At 35.0% G+C, this 20,958-nt stretch overlaps 1 protein-coding gene across 3 annotated transcripts in view; it reads right to left on the minus strand.

Moving 5' to 3' along the window:
* Positions 1–20,842, minus strand: part of LOC115440304 (serine proteinase stubble) — a 32,192-nt gene extending 11,350 nt beyond the window's left edge. The window contains exon 1 of one of the 3 annotated variants that reach the window (XM_030164561.2): positions 19,380–20,842. In XM_030164561.2, the coding sequence (XP_030020421.1) occupies positions 19,380–19,794 (415 nt within the window). In that variant the 5' untranslated portion in view covers positions 19,795–20,842. Of the gene's footprint in view, positions 1–3,402; positions 4,528–19,379 lie in introns of those variants that run through there. The other 2 variants (XM_037440057.1, XM_030164562.2) reach the window with 2 other exon arrangements.
* Positions 20,843–20,958: the final 116 nt, after the last annotated feature.

Here is a 20,958-nt window from a genome sequence, read left to right on the forward strand (position 1 = left end):
AAACAAGATACCGTTATTTAGGTAAGGTCATTGGATGGGTATTTCTTTAAGCTATCTGACGAGTTAAAAATCAAAATTTGGACTTTTTTTGAGATACTGCTTTTGAGCTTAGCACGACAGTATTACAAATGTAGGTTTGTAGATATTTGGCTGTTTATTTGAAGCTTAGTTTGGGTGCCATTAGCGAATATTGTATGCCTATTGATTGAAAATAACATCATATATAAATCTATGAATGAATAATTTGGCACTTAGTTAAGTATATGTACAGGGTTTTTTATTATTATTATCACCCGCAGGACATGCTGAACATGGGTCTCCCCCAAAGATATCCAGATCGACTTATTGGAAGCGTCCCGCATCCAGCGAACTCTAGCGACTATTATTAGGTCATCTGTCCACTTCGTGTCCATTTTTTTAATATAGATATGGCCTATGTAAGTGTGTCGCGTTTCGGAATCAGGCTTTTTATAGATATGGCCTACGTCCGATCCGGGAACAGCTTGTGTATATCCGGTTCCAACAGGCCGGCATAATTGTGTCGACTGTCGAGGGGTAATCATCTCTCGTCAGTCGACATTCTATTGGACCCCACTCCACTTACCATCAGGTGCAGTAGGATCATTTTACTGTACACGTATAAAAAAAATAACAAAAGAGTTCTTGTAAATTGCTGTTAGCAACGTAAATGATGGCACTTAGCCAATCTCTCATATGTGAGGAACATAATAATCAATGATATTAAAATATTTCTACGATTTCTTTAACGAGTCCATCAGCACTAAGAATGTTACATAAATCTAACAAACAGAAATGCGTGATCGATAATGATCTATAGATCAATATGGCGGTCAACGAACGCGTAGATCAATTTCACTGATCACGCGCATGCTTTTACTATCATCTGTGTGTTGGCTTATACATGATGATCTTATAACGAGTATTAAATATAGTTCCTGGCATAAGAACACTGTAAGATCCGCTATATTAATAAACCAATCATATTTTGTAGTATATGTTGTTATTATTAGGAACCGTTTATAGGTTGACAACATTGGTACAAAAGTTTCCGATATATTTTATATATATATCTGTAATGTAAAGGTGTTATTGGCGAAAGAACCAGGTGTTTCGTTTGACTCTACTAGTGCATATGCAGTATTTTACTACATATTTGACTGTCTCGGTGGCGTAGCTGTAATTCATACGCAGTGCAAGCACGACTACCGCGCTGAAGTCCTGGGTTCGAAACCCAGGTCGGATCAAAAATAATTGTGACTGAGTTTTTCAATCTTAAAAATTCCGCAATCGCAGTCAGGAAGCTGGCGGTGATACTCCTGTGCCTCGGAAAACACACAAAGCCGTCGGTCCTGCGCCTGATCTCTCCGGTCATGTCGGATTGCCGTCTCACCGGACTATGAGAGCAAAGGAACAGAGAGTGCACCCGTGTATTGCGCACACCCTTATGTACTACAATATATCCTGCGTACCTGGCTGATCTCCGTTGAGATTGGCCGCCGTGGTCGAAATTCGAATAGGAGGATTCATTCCATGCATGCACTAAGATACCATTGAATGGCAAAGTCACTAACTGAGTCATTGTTGACATGCTGTGGAGTATAAAGAATATTTATCACATACCGCTATCATTGGTTACCGCTATCGTTGGAGGCTAAATTTGCTTTCCGAGGCACGGGGGTATCACACCACCAATTTCCTAACTCCGAGTTGCGACTGAGTAATTTTTGAGATAGAAAAACCCAATCACGATTATTTTTAGTCCAACCCGGGATTCGAATTCAGGTCTTTACCACGATAATCGTACTAGAACCGCGTATGCATTACAACCATGCCACCGACGCATTAAAGTGTGTGTACACTAATAACATCTGAAAAGTAAAATATCGTTGTGGGTTTATAATATAAGCATTGGTTCCAATTCATCACCTTCTCAACGCCTGGGCCCTTATTCTGTATGATAGTGTAAACGCGTAACGCGGCTGTGTCATGTTATCTTCGAGAAATGTGCGTGGAATGGTATTCTGTAAGCCAAATTTCTATAGTCCTAAACATGATGCGTTGTGTTACGTACTTGTTACGCACTGTCAAAATAACGTGCGGGATAGAGAATAAGGCCCCTGTATACATATTGGCAAGTCAAGATACACAGGTCTCTAATTCATCATGACGCAGGTTTTAAATATTGTTTTAAACGTGAAGTTGGTTAAAAACGTCGTGTATGGGCTGGCGCATATATGGCGGAGCGTAACATAGATGTTTTTTTACTGTTCAGCTATTATCGACGGTATCTTTATTGAGATAATGTTCAAAATCAATTAACTCAACAATGTCATGCAATTTATTATTGTGTTAATGGATTTTGAATATTATTTCAATGTAGACAATGTCCATGATAGTTTGACGGTAAGCAATTCTCTGCCCTATGCTCCGCCATCTAAGCGCTGGCCCTAAGAAGTCAGTTATATTGTACACATTTGATTTTCGAACATGAGTAAATAAGGCGAAGACACAATGTCGTGTGAGTCATGATGTATGGCAGTAATAACGGAAGTGTATCTTAAGTGAAATTCGTCTAATAACATGACCGAGATTTGAACACTTAACTGTACCTGTTTCTTACAACTGACCAATGTAACGTGACGTCATACCACATCGTAATTTTTTAATAGCGGTCGTTCATGAAAGTCATTATCAATAAACGAATTTATGGGTTTTTGGACCTTTTAAGGATATTGACCCATTTATAACTGGTAACATTGATTTTGTTTATATACGTGATCAGAATAATCATTTTTACATTGCATTACTTAATGAAAACGCATATTTTTTACCTGTGCTAACATTGTGCCAATAATTATTAAATATTATTATAATTTATTTATTGTATTGTAACGGATTAAAGTTCGGAAATTTTGAGCCTTTCCAGAGTTTCCGCTCAGACTAATGCAAAACTGTTTTGTGTTACGTTAAACAAAGTACAGCAATATTTTGGTTAAATAAAAAATTTAAACTAATAAATTATTATAGTCAGATTATAAGCAAAGTTTGGTTAAAATTGTTTGTATATTGCTATATCTCGCGATTATTATTTGCTCATAAATATTTGGAGTAGTACGTCATGAAATGCCTTTTTTAGTTATGGATTTGGTAATTGTTTACGTTTCTTCATTATAATCAACGCGGAATTTTATGTTATTTCGCTAGATTATTCCATTAAAATATTTCAATTTATTTATTATAATAAAATATTGACTAGTTAAATAATAAAAAGATGACCCAAAATTAAATTATTTTTATATTATTCTAATATTTTAGCATACAAAAAGAAAGAATACAAAGCTACACCGTTGCTTAAATTGACATTATAAATAAAATACTCACTCTTCCCCAGCAAATCCATGATGGAGTCATCCTCCTGAGACATCCCGTAGTTCCCATGATGGGAACCTTTCCTCCGAGCCAACGCTTCCAGTAGCAATATATCCTTCTCCTGTCCATTACTGGGTCTCCTCCTGTCAGTCGGCTTGTCCAAATCTAACTCATCTTGCAATGTCAACACATCGTTTTCACTATCCGAACAAACACTACCAAAGCAGCAACTAAGAAATACGATAACTAACAAAGTCCTATCGAAATACATTTTGAATCTTCTGCGTATTTTGAAATTATTTCTGTCCGACCCATCGATGCGGCGTTGGTGGCACATTTCACTAACACATTTGGTCACTTTAGTTCATTTTTTTTCTTGGTACACGTCTGGCCGCCGCTCGGTGGAAATCGGAAGTAAATGGACGCAGCGCGACGTTCCTTTTCACTTTTAGTTGGGGTTCCTTGAGCGGTGCGTACTTTATTTGTTACCGAACGCGTATTCTATTTTTAAATTCATGTTTCGAATTATTTTTGAAACTAGAACAAAATGGTTTACGTTTTGCTATGTAAGGTTTTATTTTTTTTACGAAATGCGTGATGGGTAAATATGTGTGGTTTTATTTTTTTTTCTGTTTTTGAGGTGAAGTTCTATTGTATGTTGGCAAGAATCATATTTTTAATCCCTTTAAAATATTTTTGGTTCACTGATATCATATTATGTTATTATAAATTACATTTTACGTTGTCAAACTAGATATCAGGTATCCGAACTTAAAACATCTAGTGGTAGTATAAAACTTTTACTAACTTGCCTAGCTTTACTTAAGTATTAATCACATACATTACATACGGAATCCTAGAAAAATGTGTAAAATTACAAAATTACCTCTTCCGTTTTCTATGACCAAAAAAAATAAATTTTAAACACGCTAACAGCAAAGAAAGTAGTTCACATACGGCATTGACTATCTCTTATGACAATTTATGAAATACGTAATGTGCGTTTGACGCGAACTTATCTCTGCAACCTGAGTGCAACTGATCGTCTCTATATAGGTACAGGAAAATGGACTTAAAATATGTGGCATAAAGAGCAATTTATATATAATGTTATTCATTGCTTCGATATTTGAAATTTTAATCAGTACGGTGATAAATGATAATATAATATTTAAGGATTTTGTTATATTTAATTTTACGAGCACCTAGAAGTATCAATACGTATAATAAATAATTCATATGACGCGCATGTATATGGAGGACATTTGCTGGGAAACAAATACTATATTGAATTTCTAGAAAAGAAGCTATCTATGTTATATTTTCCTGTATAATAAAGCAGTAGGTCATAATGTTCCATTGTTAGGCAAAGGTCTCCCCAAGATCCCACCACGAATTGCAATCCTACGGTACAGTAAACCAGTTATTTTTAAACGTTGTATAAAGCAAAATTAGCTTTGCTTCTACTCTTATGTTTCTCTATATTCTCCGCAATTGTTCAGCAATAAAAAATATGGCGTATAAGGGCGTCGGAGTTTGGTATGCAGGAAATCCTACTAACCATTTTTCTTGTTTGTTTTCGTGGAGAAAGGGTCTTATAACCACCGCCCAGCCGAGGGACGCGTCTGAGATGTTATGATAGGTTCACCATAACTTACGATCTGTTTTGAGCCGCCCGGGAAGATGGTAATCAAGCTACCGTCATGTCGAGTCCCTAAATCTATATACACCGTACTCAAGGCATGCCAATTCAAACTCCACGGTGGCCATCTTCGACGCATTAGGGACGGCGGCGAGCTACCTCCGATGGAAGTGTCTTAGTTGTGGTTTACAACCGCTTTTGCTCGATGCCGTCTAAGATCTTACTAACCTAACTAAATATGCAACAGCCAGTGGCGAAGAGTCAACATTTCAGAAGGTAATCACAGCCAAAAAAATATCGCGGCACACTTAATCGAAAACAAAAAGTAATACAAACGTAAATAAACTCTAAAGGGAAGCCGGTAGAAATCGGCTTGTATGGATACTTCGTCACTAGCAACAGCAATCTGTTGCTTTACTTTGATTGTATGTGAAAAGAAAGACTCTTGGTAGAGGCGTTTCATTGAAGACGTGAAAAAGATATATTTAAATTACGGTTCTATTGTTTCAAAATACTTTAAACTAGTTTATTATAAGTATTTTCATGCCGAAATTTGCGTATTGAGTCATGTATTTAGACACTTGTATTATATGCGCTCGAGCATGTTAGTGGTACAAAGTCGATTGATGAATGAGATGATACAGTGCCAGTTATACCTCACTGCAATGTGAGGTCAGAGCAAATAGTAATACGTATTGGTTGCAGAAACAGTTTACGTGAGGTTTTAACTACTAGCCTTCTCTCTGACATGTACCCTTTTCGAACATCGATATCAAATTATTTTTTAGTTTTAACACGGTTGTTTGTTAAGAAATCGTAATGCTGCCCTTTTTGGACCTAAATCCGGGCAATTTGTATTAAAATGGTATGGTTTTGCCTGACTCTAATGTCGAAGCCAGGGCCTATAAATCTGTGGATTTATAGGTCCTATTAAGCTGTGGCTTATATACGCTGCAACTCAAATAGGGTTCTTGACTACTTTTTTAAACACTTTTAGCAACAATGTATGACATCTGTATTCTAACGGAAAAATAATTTTCAATATCCATGCAATATCTATATCTATCTATACTTATAATAAATCTGTAGAGAGGTCAATTCTGTACATGAAATATATTTCCAAAATAACTATCAGGGGGTGATTAGGGATCGATACTGATGCCAAAAATGCAATTAAAATTTTTTTTGTCTGTCTGTCTGTCTGTATAACCGTTATAGAAACAAAAACTACTCGACGGATTTAAACGAAACTTGGTACAATTATTTGTCATACTCCTGTGCTGGTTATAGAATACTTTTCATCACGCTACAATTAATAGGAGCAGAGCAGTGAAGGGAAATTTTTAAGCTTCCGTCGCGTGTGCAACCTTAATGGTTAAAGCTACACAGAAATCATGTATGATGGAAATGTTCTCCTTAAAATTATGTAAAAAATATCCCACGACAGCATATGTCTATCTTTTACTCACAACTGGTTGACTCACAACACAACACACAACACGTGTAACTCCCGATAGCTTAGCAGTTCGAAGCTTTCTCATTATATTTGTCTACTCTTACGTTTATAACACTCTCAGTCATCCCTAATTAAAAAAGTTAACATTATTAAATATTCCATAAAATAGAATTATAGAAATCGGTATAGAAACACCAAAGTTATACATGAAATACGCTAATAATAAGCCATCATGCGTGAATACTGAATCATGCTATAAGGATTATTTTTGTATATATATAGGGTCGCGAATGCACAGGCAGGCGGCTTGCTTGGCACCTAGAGGCTAGCGAATCACCTAGCGAGTAGCTTCGTAAAACGAACATTCTCGAACGTTCGCGACCGGCTCCATTTTTGAAGTCCGAAATCCACGCGGGCGCAGCTGCGAGCGGAAGCTAGTAAAGCTTAAAATTTTGTTAAAGGGGTTGTGCTCAAATTACTGTAATAGCAAACTGTGACGTCACCGAGTATCACCGACCATAACGCTACGTGCATAAGAAAGAGATAGGCACGATAACCTTAACACGCCCCCACTTTTCAAATATGGACATGAATGCTAATTTCACAGAACAATTTATTTTTCATATTATTATCTGTTAAAATTAAAATAACGTACAAAATCAAACATAGAAAACTACCCTCCTAAATTACAAAATTATTCGTTTTTAATAATATCGAGGTATAAAATTCGATTTTGCAAAAAACAATTCTTCACGCGTTATCCCTAGTCACAAGTTAATACCATACAAGGGTTCATTTAATAAGACAAAATACAAGTATCAAGATTGAGTTGTAGCTCGTAACACGTAGACTTTCGCTGCAGCTTTCCAAAACATAACCGCCTTTTAATTCTCAAACAGCTTATACTATCGCACCACCACTCAATTTCCTACCTTACAACCTCGTGATAAGTGTTAATATCGCCCGTATCATATCTTGGTGACAAACCCCTTGATTGATTTAAGAATATGCCTGGTGAGGGAATTTATGCTCTGTTTATGAAACTTACAGTCCAATGTTACTTGCATGGGTTGCGGTCAGTATGTAATTTACACAAATGGACAGATCTGCTTTCTTTGCTAATGACACTTGGAGTGTTTCTACAGGTGTGGAGTAAGATTTATTTTGAGTGGGCTCCATTTTTAAAAGACGTAATCTTTATATAAATGTTGCTTCTTATTTTTTAATCATTATTATAAACAGGTTGGTCTTTGACGATCCGACTATCCACATTGAACCTATTTGGTGGGTTAAGGTATAACTACAAAGCTTGTCAAAACCGAATACTGATTTTAAACTATAGAAATCATCCTTATCAATGTTATTTGATGTCAGGAAGAAAAAACTAAAATTAGTTTAAATGCAGAATAACAGGGTTTATTTTTAAACCTTTTTGATTACGTTTATTGAAAACAACTCTACTTAATAGTACCTAAGCGACAGATGTAATTGGAAATTTAACAAATATTGTTTAGGAATATACCTCCCAAAATCTGACCTAACTTCGGACCTGCCCTTAGATAAACAATTTTAGCTACACGAATAGTTGTATTGCCCGTGACTAATATGATTTTGATAGGGCCACAACATGCACAGCGAACGCGGTCAACGCAGCTCTCGGACATTCAATTTCTTTTTATTTACGAAAGTTGCCAGTAATTGTTTTATTTTGTTTTTCAATTAAGCGTAGCTTGAAATCGGTAAAAAAATTGGATTTAAGTTCAAAAATTAGTTGTATATTGATTTAATATCTAAACTCATATATGTCATATTTGATTTTAAATAATTATTGGAATAATTATTTAAAATCAAATATGACTTAATATGTATAACAGTACTATTATGGAAAAAATTTTTGGTCAATTTAAAATAAAAAAAAATGTCCAGGACACTCAAGAGAAATTATTTTAATAATTCTGCTATAAATAACTTTGTAATTAAATTATTTTTAATTCAGATAAGAATATAAAATTGATATGCCTCGTAAGTCGTAAAATTATTGACCGCAATAAAAGATTTTATAACCCAGGATTATGCAATTCAATAAATATAAATGACATTTGCTTTCGCTTTGTGCATTATCTTGAGAAATTAAATTTATACTATAATTAAATTGATCACCATTCGCAATGGTAAAAATGAAACCGAGAGTAAATCGGAACGTAACAGTTTGACAACTCATCTTTCCCGCCTTTTCACTTTCGTTTCGCGCTGGCGAAACGTGCGTGAAATTAAGTTCGCGCCATATTTGCATCGTTATTGTTGCGAAACATAACTATGAATAAAATATTAGACAACCTATTATTCTTCTGTGACTATATTCATTCATCATAGAAAATGATAATTCAATCAAAAATAAAAATGAAGATCTATTAAAGATGGCTGCTCATTGTTCTCGTTGTATAACTTCGTTTAAAAGTCATATAACAGAGTCAAAGATAACTCTAGCATTCAGCTTAAAATTGTACAATTAAAAAATTAAGGTTAAAGTTTTTAAAAACGAAATTAGAAGAAGTAGGCTTCTGCAGTCACGACGCGAAGTCTGTTCCATGTGAAACAGAACGTAACAATATTATGAATACAATTTCGCGAGATTAGTTGAACTAAAACATCTATGCACTACTTGTTTATTTAAATATTCCCAGAAAGTTGAATACGCTTAATATTGTTTTATTTTGTGAATAACTCTCTCACATCTCTGTATTTAAATATAATTTAGTTTTCATCAAAGTTACTATTGACGGCTCTACGCAGTCAATTTATAGGCCCCGAAAATAAACCAATAAGTTATTTGTAAACATGTCAAAATACTTTGTTCTGATTGCTCCATTTTTGCGATGGATAGCGATTGAAGACCGCGGTAAGGAAATAAAAAAAAAATATCTTCAGTTTAAAGACATTGGATTACCGAAAACACTAGTATAATAAATAATTATGTCTGATATAGCATGATCGCTCCCTTTTACACTTTGGAACCGAAATTCGCCTTTCAATTTTGAAGGTACCAACGAATTGCATTGGCCAAAAAAACACAGTAAAGGACTGCTTTTACGTGTTTAAAATAATTATTTCCATGTCAACATTTGACAATACAATATTTCCAAACAAAACACGTTCAAGATGGCGCAATATTTTGAGTTAACTGTAACGTTTTGCAAGAAGAATTGTTCGCGGCCGGATGTGAGGACGTTTCGTAAATATTACATAATCATATTCATGGCCAAGATGTTCCGTTATGTGGCTAAATGTTAAAAGATTTTAAGAACAGAGCAAGTAAATTGAAAAGAACAACTTTTTTATTATTCATTTGAATGACATGACGAGCTTGCCGTTCGCCTCATGGAAGCGATACGAACGGTCATAAACAGTTGAAACAACATCCAACACCTTAAATTACAAAGTATTGTTTGGTATTCCACTGCGCTTGCCATCCTGAGACATGAGATGTTAAGTTTTATTATGTCCAGTAGTTACACTGGCTACAATGTCCTTCAAACGGGAACACAACAGTGAGTTCACACTGTTGCTTAGCGGCAGAAATGACATTGCGGTGTTACCTACGCAGACAGACTCTCACATATGAGAGACCTACCACCAGTATAACTAATTATAATGTAGTATTATAAAAATGCACAAATAGATGAACAAGTTTGATTGTTTAGGTATCTGGATGTTTATCAAACATAAACACAACAGTACTAACGCGGCTTGCTGTTGTTACTACGGACATAGACTTAATATCTAGACGGACTCTTGTATGCGAAAAAACAATTATCGAGTGTACCTCTGTATGTGCTCTGTTTATTAGGTTATGCATTTTCAATAACAAGCTGATCAATAATATCAATTTGTTTATTGAATTATCTTCCGCTTGATATAAAACCTGGAATACTGTTATTGAAAGTTTGCTTGTTAGCAGTGGAGAAGGGTCCATATAACCCGGTTTCTGCTTCCTTTTCGTAATTTATACATACATATCACGCCTCTATCCCATCGAAGTAGGCAGAGACTATGAATTGCTTTGCACGGTTCTGGCATACTTCTCTCGCTTCCTCTAACTTCACCAATCTTTTCATGCATTCTAGCCAGTTCAGGGCCCTTTTGACCTGGTTTTAACTAAGAATGTCATATATCTGACATTCAAAGGTTCGGTGCGGTCGACCCCTACCTGCTCTTCCATTTTTTTTGTAATTTATATAAAATCTTATTATCATTACAACGATTCGTAGACTGCATTTATGCATGTACCTTTTTACTGGTGGTAGGTCTCTCATATGTGAGATTCCGCCTGGGTAGGTACCATCGCAATGTCTATATTTGACGCCAAGCAGCAGTGTGTAGTCATTGTTGTGTTCCGGTTTGAAGGACATTGTAGCCAGTGTAAATACTTAGGACTTAACATCTCATGTCTCAGGATAGCGAGCGCAGTGGAATACCAAACAATACTTTATAATTCAAGGTGTTGGATGGTGTTCTACTGTGTACGGGCGGTCATATCGTTTACCATCAGGCGAACGGCATGATCGTCTCGTCATTCAAAGTAATAATAAAAGAAAAACGTTTATGTTGTGTCGGGATTCCTTTCAGAAAATTTCACCCTTCGTCACTGCTTGTTATGTAGATCGATCAAAGAAAGTATAAGTCATGGCGACAGTAATCAACCATGCTCCTTGACCATTATGGTTGAATAGCTTATCGATTTATATATTGGCTGTCGCGTCAGTCTCTGGTACGGTTCTCAAGTTGGGAAACTATTGAATTGTGTTTAGTGTCAACAGAATCTGTGATACACGCACACATATAGATTTTTATTTTTTGTTTCAAATACTTATAGAATGGTGTTTTTATATACATTTTATATAGGGAATATGAACTGTCGCATTTTTATAACGATATTGGCGTTCATATTTTTTTTATTTATTTCATTAACAACACACCAGCCATTACTGAGTACACCCAATTCTACTGTGAATATTTGCGACTGTTGGGCACGGGCCTCCTCTACTACTGAGAGGGATTAGGCCTTAGTCCACCACGCTGGCCTAGTGCGGGTTGGTAGACTTCACACACCCTCGAAATTCCTATAGAGAATTTCTCAAGTATGCAGGTTTCCTCACGATGTTTTCTTTCACCGTTAAAGCAAGCGATAATTCACAAAGAATACACACATATTTTTATAGAAAAGTCAGAGGTGTGAGCCCTTGGGATTTGAAGCTGCGGACATTCGTCTCGGCAGTCCGTTTCACAGCCAACTAGGCTATCGCCGATCGTATTTCCAGTCTATTTTGTACTTATTATTTTCTTTGTCTCAGTGTTTAGGACAATTTGAGCTGTGCAATGACATCAAACGAGTTTCATGGTCTGTTTCGATTTGGTTATATAGGTCTTTCAGTAGAAATTTATGAACTGTGCGGTGTGTATTTAAGATTGCAGCTTTCTGCATGGTCGTTTATGTATTTTCGTTTATATAAATTATTGTAAGGGATTGGAGCAGATTTTTCGTATTGCTATTAAAATTATTAGTATCATGAAAAGCGGCGACAACCTAGTTGAGAGTGAAATTAATTGCCGAGATGAATGCAAGTTGAAAACCCAAGAGCACGTACCTTTGATTTTTCGCTATATATGTATGTATTCTTTGTAAATTTTCCTTTGCTTTAACTGTGACGGAAAGCATCGTGAGACAACCTGCGTACCTGAGAAGTTCTGTGTAATAATTTTGAGGTATGTGACATCTGTCAATCCGCATTAGGCCAGCGTGGTCGACTCAGTAGTAGAGGCTGGTGCCCAGCAGTGGGACTGTATATAATATAGGGCTGTTATTATATTTATGATTACTACTGAACGACGGTTATATTATTTCTTAAGATGTCTGACACAGTGACATCTAATAGCTACTTATTACGGTAGGTAAAGTATAGGTATGTTTCAAGATGCTTATATATCTTAGTCGCGACAATACCTTGGTAGAGACAAAGATGTTATTCTAATTGTTAAATAATAATAAAAAAAAAAAACGTTGGAAACCCTAGATTACCCGTGTTTAGTAGGTATCATAGATTCAGAACGGTTAGAGAGCTTTTAATAAGTTTATGTTTTTTTAGATTGAGTGAAAAGCTTGAAAGTTTCGGTACGAAACCGGAAAAAAACAAAAGCTCCATACAAGTACGTAAATATAATATATAGCAAATATAATTATCCAACATTTTTAATAGGTATATTAAACCGCATATTTGAAGTAACTCAGATAATAATTTAATATTTGACGCATCAATCGAGTTCATTTTTTTTTATACCACATATTTACCACATCACGCATTATTAAAAAAAACTTACCAAATTAAATATAATAAATTCACAATATTTTTAATTTATTCCATATTCGAATTTTAAATGTCACTGGCAGTTATTGACACGGATCATAATCACTGACCAATATCTGACATAAATGTGTCAAACGCGTGCTTCAGTTATCAGCATTGGCACACCACTGGCCGTCAGTGCGAGCTAAACATTCTACTTTCTTTCAAATGCTTATGTAAATCTTTTGTTTATTATTTATTGTATAAATTGCATTATAATTACATAAATTGGTTTGATTTAACTGATACGTTTTTGCGTGTTGGAATTTAAGATGGCCAGCAAGCCAATAAATGTTGTCTATTAATCAATGGTCAAGCACTTAATCAATGCTTTGTCAATAAAGCAAAACATTTATTAGACAAATCATTCATTAATGTACAGGTAAGATAGATATGTGTAGTAGATGAGGTAACTTATTATAGTAACGATATAGTGGATTCAATGTTGGCTATGCATTTAAGTTGCCGACAAATTTGCTTTTACATGATAATGTCAGTGAGATTATCTCGGAGCACGTTAGGACATGTTGGACAAGATCTTAAGGTCAAAAGGCAAGGTTTCTCTCTCGAATGTGATTTTCTCCATGCAAATGAATGTTTTCCTTGTTTCCACGGGGTCAACACTTTTCTCATGGTATTTTGTTTATTAATATGTATGTCGGAGGTTATCTTATTTGTTTTGGAATCGCGTAGAATGTTTTGAAGAATATTTTGTTGTAGATTCACCCGCCAATATACCCAAGTAACATATGTTGGTATCATCCAGTACCTTCCAAAACCTATCTCTAAGGAAACTTAGTTTTCTTCCAATGACGTTAAGTAGATGTTAATTCTTCCCATTTCCTACACAGTTGTCTTGAACAATTTTATTTTATCTGTGGCTTACACCTTCACCTGCCTGAATAACCATCCTCAAAAGTTCTACAACGTTTTTCTTAAAAAGTAACCAAATACAACATACCTTATTTAATGTGTGTTCCTAATTTAGTCCAAATCCCTTGAATGCTTTTGCGTTTACTTCTAAGAAATGTTTCATATGTAATTTTTTATATGAGTTTTTTTTTTCCGGGGCACGGCAAAGAGACCCTACTGATGGTAAGTTGGGTCCAATAGAATGTTGACTGACGAGAGATGATTACCCCTCGACAATCGACACAATTATGCCGGCCTGTTAGAACCGAATATACACAGGCTGATCCTGGAACGCGACACACTTGAGCCACTACGACGAATTTTATCACCTAATTTACGGTGGTCGCTATCCGGGCGGATATAAAATATATCCGACGTCCAGCATGATGGCTATTTCAGAAACAATAATTATGGTGTACGAATAAAGTTATTGATGTTAGTGAACTAAATATGTAGCGCAGAGATTTATCAATGTAGTTCGAAGATAACGGCAATTGAAATGACGAAAAAAATTAACCTCAAACTGTTACTAACCGTTAGCTGTTACTAGTATTGAGAATTCCAAAGAAGACTGACAATATATCTTAAAGGATATCTAACATCTATAATCTATTTGATATTGTGGGACCAGAGTCCTTTGTGGTTTCTAATACATCCTATAAATAATATTAAGCTAGTGTGGAGAGGTTTTCGGATTCAAGTTAAAGATGGACGCATTGTTTTATTTAAGTAAAAGACTTTGTTATCAACCGTTTTTCAAATAATTTCTCATTTTCAAAGCATCCATAAATTCTACCGCAATAGTCTTAAAATATAATCTGAACCGTTCTCCCGACATTTGACATACTGAGGATATTAATCTAAATGTTTATATATATATTAAAAAATAAGGTCATTAATGTAATTACAATATTCAAAATAAGCATTATTTAAATTCCTTTTTTGTTGCAATTTAAGTATAGTTATATTGAATACCCTAGGCCTTTGTTATATTTTTATAGAAATTGTGCAATTTCAAACAAACCTTATTTAATTAATTACAGATTTGTTATTTTAAAAAAAGAACTCTAGGCAAGCACTGCGTAACTGTAACTCGATCTCATAAAACCTAATGCATATAAAAAGGTTGTAAACAACGGCCGGCGCCAGAGAGAGGCGTTTGCGGAGACGGCTAGAAAGCTGCCACCGGTTTTACTTTTTAATTCTTACGCTTGTGGACACGCGGCTTTACCTGCATTTAAATTAATCATTATGCCTTAAGGGATTTGGTATGTCGATAAAGAACAGGATCTCGTTGTAGAAAATATATATAACACCTTTTTATCTCGCTTTGGGGTTGACAATTTTGTTAACGGCTTGAGTGGGTGCTTTCGATCGAAACGGTAACATTTCGTGGCGCTCAAAATTTGCGGAACCTTTAAAAATTTTGGCTCCCTAGTACCAGTGTGAAAATAAATATATCTGAGTGCATGTAGTCTGAGATTTTGTTAGTTCCAAATCCCCGAACCCTTAAATTAATAATATTTGTGTTTATACGGTAAAATTAGGAACTTAACATCAGGTGATCTAATGATTTCTTAGAGAAAACTTAAATATAAAAACTGCGATAAAATCCGAAAAGTAGTTTAATTTTAATATTGGGTGGTCTATTTGCTCCCTTGCAAACCTCTGCTATAAAAACATAGACATACGACATGTTTTCGCAGTATGGAACTATATTTAGATCAATGCGCTTGCGACAAGTTCTAATGTAGATTTGTGGATCGGATACAGCTTACACTTAAAACTAATTAAAAGAACATTGTAGGCGTCTGAGCGGCGACGGTGATTCAGTTTAAAAATATAAGTTATTTTATGAATTGGAGTAAAGGGATTAAAAGACAATTATAATAATATACTAATATATTAAATTTGTACCGGATAAAACAACTTTGTACTCCTATTTAAGAATATTGTACGCATAGAGGATTTTGAGATTTGGTATGATTAAAGTTCATATAGAGATAGAGTACAGAAAAAAAAAATTTACTAATATTAGTATGTATAAGTAACAAATATATTAAATTCAATGATCGAATCTCGATCACTCGACAACTACTATTTCAAATAATATACAAGATCAGTGTTTTTTTAATGGATTTAAAGTTAATGACTGCCTCGGTGGCGTAGTTGTAATTATACACGGTGCGACTACCGCGCTGAAATCCTGGGTTCGAATCCCGGGTCGGGCCAAAATAATTGTGATCGGGTTTTTCCATCTTAAAAATTACTCAATCGCAGATCGGTGTCAGGAAGTTGGTGGTGTGATACCCCCGTGCCTCGGAAAGCACGTAAAGCTGTTGGTCCTGCCCCTGATCTCTCTCCGATCATGTAGCCGTCTCACCGGTCCATGAGAGTGAAGGAACAGAGAGTACACCTGTGTATTGCGTTCACACTTGGACACTATAATATCTCCTGCGTGGCTGATCTCCGTTGAGATTGGCCGCCGTGGCCGAAATTCGGCTAGGAGGGATTCATTTAACGTAAAATCTTTCAGACAACTAAAACACATAACATTTTATGTAAGCATATTTAAAAACATTTCTCAAGATAAAAGGGCTTCACTAATTATAATTACTTAATAGATACCCACTAAAGGTTATCCAAAAGAGCTTGTTATTTACAGAATACAGGATGTTACATAAGTAAACTTTTACGTAATTTGGTTAGTCGAGGTTACCATGGCATTATTTAATAATTTGCGCGCAAATTATATGCTCGTTATGCCATTCTCTAATTCGAAGGTTGTGAGAGAAAGTTATCTCAGTTTGGTCTTGACATTGGGTTAGGGTGCGTGTACACTGGTGTTAGACGTGGGAAAAACTTCGGTTATATGAATTATTATATAATTCTTGAGTCGTAATATATGATATTGCGGTTGTACGTCGAAAGGCTTCATGTTTGATTCTCACGCAAAGTGAGTAGTTAAAAATTATTTGGGTTCTTTGGAAAAGTTTCTTTTCGTTTTTCTGACTATGACTGTATATAGTAACCATAGTTATGTAGAATAATACACACACACTTAAAGCCTAATGATTAAGTTTTAACTTAAACTTTACTTAATTGTTTCATATCACAAAAAAATAAAGAAAATACTCCAAGAATACAGACTCTACTGGTATGGTAATGTAACCCCACTGTACCTCATGGTAGGCGAAATAGAGTCCAGATATAGTATCGAGTGATAAGAGTTGTTATTTATTACTCACCAGTCGACATCATTATGCTGGCGCCTCAGAAACCGGACTCAAATTTTATGAACGTAATTATTTTTTTTATAGCAAAAAAAAAATAATTAAAAAAGAAGTAACGAATGATTAAATAAGCATTGTGCACGCGGCCTATTGCCGATGAGCTAAACCAATGCCGGATGCACTTTCACCGCGAGCGGGTGATGTAACATTACTGACGTTACGTTAATCATCACATCATTTTTGAAATAAAATTATTTTCCGGATTTTATCGTTGTTTTTTTATATTATTTTCTCCCGACGTTTCAAAGACTTTGCAGCCTTCGTGGTCACGGGAGGGATTAAGGTGATGGTCATCCGGAAATGTTAGGTAGAATTTGGTTATGTGTAATATATAAGATGTGTACCGATTAACAACTGAGTAAACCCTTGTTAAGTCTAATATAAACTTCTGTAGTTTGATAGATACTATTATTGTGTAATTGTTGTATTTATGTGTAATAAATAAAGAAAAAACAATTAAATAATACAACAAAACTTCACAATTTTTCAATTTAAAAATCCTACATTATTGAATTAACTGTTCTTACCTACTCTGTGACGGTTCGACACGCAAATCAATATCCTTGGTTTATCTGACCATAGCTTATTATTGTAAGGTTTACGAACATTTATAACATATTGGAATCGTTTTTTTTATTCGGGCAAAGGAAAGTGATCCCATTGCACCTGATGGTAAGTGAAGTGGGGTCCAATAGAATGTCGACTGACGAGAGATGATTACCCCGACAGTCGACACAATTATGCCGGACAGTTAGAACCGGATATACACAGGCTGACCCCGGAACGTAATACACTTACACACTAAGGTGGGTTTTAACAACTTGGATACGGTGGTAGTATCTGGGCGGATATAAAATATATCTTATCGCGACCAAAAATATCTCTTGACTGTACAAATCTATGAGTACATGCAACAGTCCCAAATGCCTTTCGAACAGTAATTGTTATTTTAGTGTTTTCTAGTAATGACATACACACTATTTGTGATAAGAAGCATGAGCCATTCTACACTAAGAATTTTTCAACGTAAATCCAAAACCAATCCGAAAGATACTGTTATGTTAAGAATTTTGTTAACTTTAAAAATGACACTGCCTCGGCGGCTTAGTTGTAACATGGTACGATTGCAGTGTTGAGGTCTAGGGTCGATCCCTGGGTCTGGCAAGATGATATTGGGTTGTTCTACTCAGTATCAGGTCGGAGTCTGGTATGTATATGTGCCAGGGAAGTCTGCAATTTGTACCTTCTATGGCGATAGGCTCGCCCCATATCATATCATGGGTGGAATACACACGGCGGAAAGTAAGTGCATCAATTGCGCCTCTGCGTACCACCTCAGGGGATGGAGGGTGTGTCTGTCTATGTGTGTAAAAGCATGAAAAAACCAAAAACTATAAAATAATGTGTGTTAATTTTTTTTTAATAATGTCAAGTAGTATTTCCAGATAAAAGCGTCTCGTTTGCGCATTCTCAAATCACTCAGTATCATTCACAGTGACATGTCAACCACCAAGTCACCTATTAGCTAGGTTAAAAGTTTCTGTAGTAAAAGATCTAGTAGAGGTCGTATCCTCTCATTCTTCTATTATCTTATTAATAGTTTATAAAAAAAAATAATTAAAATTAGCTAGAAACATGATTCAGCAACCTTAGTCAGCTGTTTATAAACAGAAGGATGTAGAAATGTGGGTCGCGAATTGAGTAACGTCTTATATAACTGCATTAAGATTGTATATTATGACGCGAGTTTGCAGCGAAAATATGAATTATGTATGTTGTTGGAATTTGTTATGGTTTTATTTAGCAGCAAATATAATTAAAACCCGGACTTCAGTAATAATCATCTATCAAGCCGGTACTACAGCAATTAGGGTTCACATAGTTAGCACAATTTCATTATGTTAACCTTCTTTATATATTTTGTTTTTTTCTCCTTTTATTGTACTTGTTATATTTGTTATTGTGCGAATTATAAATTCTTTCTTTCGCACTAGGCATCTTAAGCTGTTAATTTTGGTCCTCCCAGCCAGAATTCTTGTCAAGAACAAACTGATACACCAACAAATTGCTGGAATCTAGGTTGATAGTCGACAGACTCAGATTGACAAGACATATAGAGGTATAATATACATATATCATTGTAGATATATTAAAAAATAACTGGTAAAATATTCGCATACATCAATAGTAATCATAAGATGTAGGATCGCATAAATCAATCATAAGATGTAGGAGTAATTATCATCAATTTGGTTCCGTTATTCATAAAAAGAGGCCATACTCACGTCCAAGTTCGTCGAAGAATTTCGATTTTTTTTCAGTTAAATCGTCGTCAATCGTAGTCATCGCACTTTTAGTTGTATAACTGTTCACCATTTTTTGTAATTCCAAAGGTAATTTAGGCATCGCTGACTTGTATTTTAAAGTTTTTAATTCACCATTATTGTCTAATATCGTAATGTCTTCATAATTGTTCACAGCGTCAGTGTTTCCACCGATATTTTTAATCATATCCGAGTTAAACTTACTCTCACTTAATAGTTTAGATATCACAGATTTGCTATTTGCATTTGTTATATCCCTATATTCGTGTAGATTTTCATTCACAACGTCAGAATCTACATCAATTAAATCACTTTGAACCAAACATTTATTTAACATTATTATTTCAAGTATAATTTTCACTGCTTTATAATGCATATCAAAGTTATATGATGAACACAGTTCTTCACTCCAATTCTAGATGGCGCTACTTACGAACTTATTTTTATAAAACAACCGAACACGCACCTATTTATTGTTTATGTTAATGTTGCTGGCCGAAATGGTATTTTAATAACAAATTAATTATGTATGGAAATAAAGAGGAATAAAAATGTATACGATAAATAAATTAATAATAAATTAAAAAGTACAAATTTTCTGGACAGCAACAAATCGATATTTAAAATATAAAAGAAAAGAAAGTACGGGCGCGGGGGCTCGAGCGTTGTGCTCAAGTGGCGATAATCTCAAAAGAGACAAGTTTGGTGAAATGTGTTTATATAACTACTTCTGATAGGTAAGTGAGACCGCGTTGCCGCCACTCGATAATATAAAAACAGATTTTTGGTAAGTTATTTTTGTTTCTTAGCTGAATATGAGTATTTGAACATAAATTGTGGTAAATCCGTATTGTGGGAACTGCTTAAATTTTATGTTGTTTGAAATTATATAGTTTTGGCACTCTACTTCAGAATTATCTAATTGGAAGCCATGCTTACTTAATTTCAAACACGGGTTTAATTATTGAAAACAAATGTTTATTACTCTTAAATAATCAAGCAGAAACATATGAGCATAGTATTCAATTACTTTTGGGAGAACTCGAATTTCATTTTTTACAAGGTCTGTAAGCGTCTTATAATAAAATTCGTAATATTGTCATCAATTCTTTAATTAGTAATTTTATCATTTTCCTTCCGTCAAATAACACAAGCATGGGAAACAAGACACTGATCAGCCCCCTTTAAATGTCCAAAAAAAACGCAACTCCTAAGTCGAAGTCGTTAAATTTTGATGCTTGTTATTGGTCGAGAGACCAATGCGTTGGTCACGCGTTAGTCTCAACCAATCCCAATAGTCAAATAGAGAACCGTCGTATTTTTTCTTAACTCAAGTTAATCACCTATGGTTACTGATAAGGCCCAACGTCTTTATTATTTTTTAACTATATTTGACTGCCATAATCTATATATCATTCGACAGGTACGTCTGGAAATCTTTGGGGGAGGCCTATGTTCAACAGTGGACTTTGCATGGCTGATGATGATAATGATGATGATGATCTATATTGATATATTTCATCACTGCCAACATCTATAT

Source organism: Manduca sexta, chromosome 18 (genome assembly GCF_014839805.1).
Source record: "Manduca sexta isolate Smith_Timp_Sample1 chromosome 18, JHU_Msex_v1.0, whole genome shotgun sequence".
Classification (NCBI taxonomy): Eukaryota; Metazoa; Arthropoda; class Insecta; order Lepidoptera; family Sphingidae; genus Manduca; species Manduca sexta.